Source organism: Gobio gobio (genome assembly GCF_949357685.1).
Source record: "Gobio gobio genome assembly, chromosome: 22".
In the NCBI taxonomy this organism is placed as follows: domain Eukaryota; kingdom Metazoa; phylum Chordata; class Actinopteri; order Cypriniformes; family Gobionidae; genus Gobio; species Gobio gobio.
This window is the reverse complement of record NC_137118.1, coordinates 30,616,104-30,622,103: the sequence shown is the minus strand read 5'-3', so window position 1 is coordinate 30,622,103 and position 6,000 is coordinate 30,616,104. Positions and strand designations below refer to the sequence as shown.

General features: G+C 34.2%; 1 protein-coding gene across 1 annotated transcript in view; it reads left to right on the top strand.

Annotated features, from left to right (window-relative positions):
* The first annotated feature begins 585 nt into the window (after positions 1-585).
* Positions 586-6,000, top strand: part of smg6 (SMG6 nonsense mediated mRNA decay factor) — a 98,792-nt gene continuing 93,377 nt past the window's right edge. The window contains exon 1 of the mRNA XM_079805380.1: positions 586-697. Within this exon, the coding sequence (XP_079661506.1) occupies positions 607-697 (91 nt within the window). The 5' untranslated portion in view covers positions 586-606. The remainder of the gene's footprint in view (positions 698-6,000) is intronic.

The window sequence follows — 6,000 nt, the reverse complement described above, 5'->3', positions numbered from 1 at the left end:
TTCTTGAGTTCTGGAAAAGCGAACTCACAGAAATGCTGGGTTACAGGGCAGAATTGGGCAAATTTCATCTCATACACTCAAAAATCCGTAAAAATAGAGCACAACAATTTGACGGAATTTTCCTTATTTATTTTTGTTCAGGTGTTTTACCTGTATTTAGAATTTTGGACTTCAGTGCGTTCTAATGTCCAGGTAAGCTATTTTACGGATAGGCTACTCTTTAATACAAAAACATGAAGATGTAAAGTTTTTATTTTATTTTAGGGAAATTGTATAGCCTACTCATAAATGTAAGTTTCTTTTAAAAAAAGCAATTGTTTTCTGTTTTTCAAAAATAATTCTAGAATTACTGTAAATCTTTTGAGTTTTACAAAAATGAAAGAATGATAATTTTAATTAATCAGAATACCCTGATATATACGCTGCTTTTTCATTCGTTATTATATGCAAATATTAATTTACATAAAATTAATATTGTTTTTATTATTTTTGTCTAGTCAAGGCAAACTACAAAAATGGGATGGTCTTATTTTTTAAACGCGTTATGGTTTTACGGCTTTTTGGCCCTACCGAGTCGCCGTGTGTTTGTGTTTGGTTCTGACGAAAATGGCGGATGAGCTGGCAAGAGTACGAATTTCAGCCGCGGAGCTACGAGCAGAAGCGTCGAATTTCACAACACACGGCGACAGTATAAAAGGTCAGGAGCTCTCTTAATGTTTATAACATTGTAAGAAACGGAGTAGTCGAAGACAAGCCCTATTTTGACATGTCACGTCAAACTTGGGGTTCAGTTTGCTAATAGCTAGCTAGCATAACAGTTAACAACAGTCGTGTCGCTCATGTGGGTTGAACGGCGCTTGTTTCGAATTTTTTTTTTTTTTTTTTGCCGTTTTTCCCTGCAAAATAACAATGAATAGGCCCTGCTGTGTCGCTTAGCATAAACCACCCATATAAGTTATAATGCTAACTATTATACTGGCTATTGAAGGCGGCAACTTCCTAAATTAGATATTTATTTAAAGTGGAGCGTTTATAACCAAGCTAGCATCCAACCCCAACTCTTTAATTGTATATTATAAATTGATTACTACTGTCTATTTATGTGTGTTGTAAAAGTATTTTTGGGTAAGCATGTGCAACAGGTTATTTTCCTCGGATGCCATATGGTGAGTGACAGCAATTTGGTCGATTTTCTTGATCAATAAAAAGTATATGTTTTCTATTTTTGTCTTCTATAAAGTAGTATAAACAGTCACCCACTTCCTAAATAATGGCTAAATAATAATAATAAAAAAATGTCCCTAATGATGACATGATTTAAAATGAGCCAAAACAGCTCAAAATCAAGATTCATATTTTTATCCATCCCCTCAACAAATTCAACTTGCAAGTTGTAAGTAATGCAAATTAATAAAATCTCATAATTTTTCATAAATAATTTATTCATTTTTTATTTGTTCCAAGCTCTAAAATGTTTTATCGGGTAGAAATTTTGATTAAAAATATATTTTTCATTTAAAAAAATGGTAACCTTAATTCTTATTAGGGCTGTAAAATTGATTAATCCCGATTAATCACATCTAACATAAAAGTCTGTTTACATAAAATGTGTGTTTTCTGTGTGTATATTATATTTATATATATTTCTGTGTGTGTTTACTGTATACACACACAAATATATAAATATATATAAATATATATTAGGGATGCAACAATACAGTTAGTCCACGGTTCAATACATACCTCGGTTTTTAACCACGGTTTTCGGTTCGGTTCTGATGGATTGTCACATCAGTTTTTTGCTATTCTATTTTTAAGCGACAGGAACAGCAAGAGGTTAAGGAGAAAAAATACTTTTTTTGCAATACTCTTTCTTTATTTTACTTAAAAGAATTGAAAAACCTTACTTAAACTTTCTAAATTCAAAAACTTATATTTAAAACATTCATACAACATTATTTACCCATGAGCTGCGCGCGTCCCGTCATCTTAAACAGTCTAAACACCACTTCAGATAGAGCTGCTGTGCCACTTCTACACTGCAAAGATGGATCTTTTGATGCTGATTTAATTAGATTGGTAACAGTCTGATTGTGTCTTATTGCTCTAACTGAATTTATTTTTTAAATTAACATTTTAAAAACAACTTTTTTATTTTAATTGAAGAAATTGATAAGATGATCCATGTATTTAATAAGATTAGAAAAAATTGCTCTTATAATGGTAAAAATGCCCCAGGACATTCATTTAAAGGGACAAAGATAGTCCTGTAATGGGAAAGTTATAATTGGAATGCGTGTTATTGATCACAAAGTGCTCCTAAATTTTTGACTGCTCCTAATTTTTTTAAATTAGGAGCACAAGTGCTCCTCAAGAAAAATGTTAGTGTAGAGCCCTGGATTATTATCTGTAATTATATCATTAACAATAAGCGGGGAAAGGGGAAAAGGGATCAAGTATTCAGCAACCCAAGCTTAATTAATTGTTCATCTGTATTATATCTGTTCTTTATTTAGTGGACATCAATTAAACAATGATAAAACAATGAATAGTAAGTTCTGTCATATTATTCAATTACTTTTACAGTTTTTTGCCATGGTATCGATTCAGTAACTTATCGGTATTGAGGTATTTTAGTCTGGTATCGTATAAAAGTCATAATTTCGGTATCGTGACAACACTATTCTATATAAAAAGTATTTGCTGATATTCTCTTTTTTTATGTTGGTTTACAAATTTGTACCTTTTCACATTTTTACTCTTTTAGTTTTACATTTTGTCAAGGGATTGTTTACATTAATATTTTTTTACTAGTACACTACTGAAGGCCAACGTTGCAAGCTAAATTAAATGTTTTTAAGTAAAATTGTTGAAAATTATTGTGATAAATCAGTCTTACTAGGCATACAAGAAACTTGGTACCCCACATAGTATGTGTAGAGAGCAACAACAACGAGATTGTTTTCATTTTAGACGAGTCAAGCTGCGATACCGAACAGCACCACACGGAGACGGCAAAAAAACACCTAAATCAATCGCTTTGACTGCATAAAGCTACGATGACAAATCAAACATTATCCTTTCTGAGTGTGTGTGTGTGGAAACAACACGTGTGTGGAAACAACACTAATTTCAATGTCCTGAAATTAGGGGTGCACGATATATCGATTCAATATCGTTATCGCGATATCACGTTGCCCAATATTATATGGCGATAATTATGTGATAAATTGTTTATGAAAAAATGAGACTCGTTTCACTATACATTCTTTATCGGATCTATTTTTTTTTTTAACCGGGTCTCTCCTACTCGCTCCAAAGCTAACCGTCACTCTCTCACTTCTCCCTAGGGCTGTCAACGAATATTCTAAATTCGAATATATATTCGAATAGTTTAAAAAAAACGAATTTCGAAGGTGAAAATTAATATTTTAATAAAAAAAAATGTGGAAAAAAACGCCCACGGTAGTAGAGGCGTGGCTGTCTGCTTTGCGAGTGGGCGCGAGCGTGCCTGAGGGTTCAGGGACAGGTCACAGGAGTCACACCATGGGCACCATCTGGTAGGGCTGGGTATTGACACAAATTTCACAATTCGATTCGATTTCGATTCACAAGCTTTCAATTCGATTTTTGATTCGATTCAATTCAATATCAATTACTTTAGATATATATCAGGTACAATACATGGCCAATTTTCTCAAGGAAAACAAATCTCTGAACTAATGTTGTAAACCATGGGAGTCAGTTGGTACTACATTAGCCTACTAATATTGAAGGTAAAAATGAACTGATTTGTATACAAACACTTCAATTACACTAAACTATGTAATTGTAAAGTTAATATTATAACTATTATTATTTTATAAAAAAAACAATCATATTTATACTCCAATTAGTTTTTTTAAATATAAACATTTGGCTGTCATAAAAACTTGCCAGATTTATTCATAGGCTACATACAGTGAGGAAAATAAGTATTTGAACACCCTGCTATTTTGCAAGTTCTCCCACTTAGAAATCATGGAGGGGTCTGAAATTGTCATCGTAGGTGCATGTCCACTGTGAGAGACATAATCTGGAAAAAAAAAAATCCAGAAATCACAATGTATGATTTTTTTTAACTATTTATTTGTATGATACAGCTGCAAATAAGTATTTGAACACCTGTCTATCAGCTAGAATTCTGACCCACAAAGACCTGTTAGGCCTAGTCCACACGTTCACGGGTATTTTTATAAACGGAGTTTTTCCTCCTCCGTTTTAAAAAACAATCGCGTCCACTAGGGCTGGGCGATATGGAGCAAAAAATATATCTCGATATATTTTGCTATATCTCGATATACGATATATATCTCGATATCTTTACAGGAAAAATAACCCAAAAACTACTGCAAAAACAAATATGCCAAATACCGCAAAGTCTTTTTTTTTATTGAAGTGCAAAGAGGTAGGCAGTTCATGTAGGAACAAAGTAGGGATGCAACAATACAGTAAGTCCACAGTTCAATACATACCTCGTTTTTTTTTACCATGGTTTTCGGTTCGGTTCTGATGGCTAATCGCATCAGATTTTTGCTAATCTATTCTTAGCCGAACAGCAAGAGCTTAAGGAGGAAAAAATACTAGTTTTTTTTATTGCAATACTCGTTCTTTATTTTACTTAAAAGACTTGAAAAACCTTACTTAAACTTAAAACTTTACTTTTAAAAAACCTTGTACACATTCCTAGTGTACTGTATAATATAAAATAAATATATATTTATAAAGATTTACACTGGCAGCTCAGAGCTGTACAGCAGCATTTAAGTATGAAATTGAATTAATAAATGTAAAAATAAAACACTACATAGACTTCCCTATAAAATATACATTGATTCTTATTAAAGCTACTATAGTTTTTCAGTCAAGAGCCGTGAGTGATTTTGTCTTTGTTTTTTGTTATTTTATTAACCACTAAAGGAATAGTTCACTCAAAAATGAAAAATCTGTCATTGATTACTCGCGCTCAAGTTGTTTTAAACCTGAATAAAGTTCTTTCTTCTGTTGGACATAACATATATTTTGAAGAATATTGGAAACCAAACAGTTGCTGGTCCCCATTGTAGGAAATAATATGAATGTCAATCGCTACCATCAGCTGTCTGTGTTCGACAGAAGAAATTAATACAGGTTTGGAACAACATTAGAGTGAGTAAATAATGACATCATTTAGAGGTGAACTGTCCCTTTAAGGACAAGCGGCAGCGTGTTAACTGGCTGCCCTGCTGTCAATTTAAGACTTTCACGCATCTAATATACAGACACGCCAATTTTACTCTCACTTTAGACATAACCGACTGTGTTTATGTTAACCTTGTGTGTATTTGACAGTATTAGCGCAGTAAGATTTAGTCCAGTAATCACTTGTTTGACAGGCTTTTAGTGCGCGCGCTCGGGAAAGCGCATGGTGCCCTACGCGCAAGGCTTTAAAACGCATGCAAATAATGAATTTTCATTCAAAAATAAAACAACTCAAATCAAGGGCATAGTAAGTAACCTTCTCCAGCAAGCAAGCCGCTCTCTCTCCGTAGTGTACAGTCGCGGGAGTTCTTGTCTCGCAAAGTAATGCTGCCTAGGTAAACTGTATCTTGGATCAAGTGTTTGACAACCAACTGTCGGCATTCATGGCAGTAGACATCTGTCTGCTGTTCGTCCGACGCCTTAACCGAGGTATCTCCATATAATGGAGCCAGTTGTTTTTAAGACGAGTTCTGTAGCCTCCGAGCTGGTTGCGACGCCGCCATGACAACACGCGAGGGGAGGGGGAACAAAAGCAAGGAGGCGGGGGGCGAGCGAGCGGGGGCGAGCGCAGCACAGAGAAGGCAAACAAGCAAAGTGGCGGAATCAGAATTAAATATAAACAATATCTCGATATATTTTAAATATCGAGATATCGCCCACCCCTAGCGTCCACACAAGCACGGTTTAAAAAAAATCTCTGTCCACATGAAAACGCAAAAC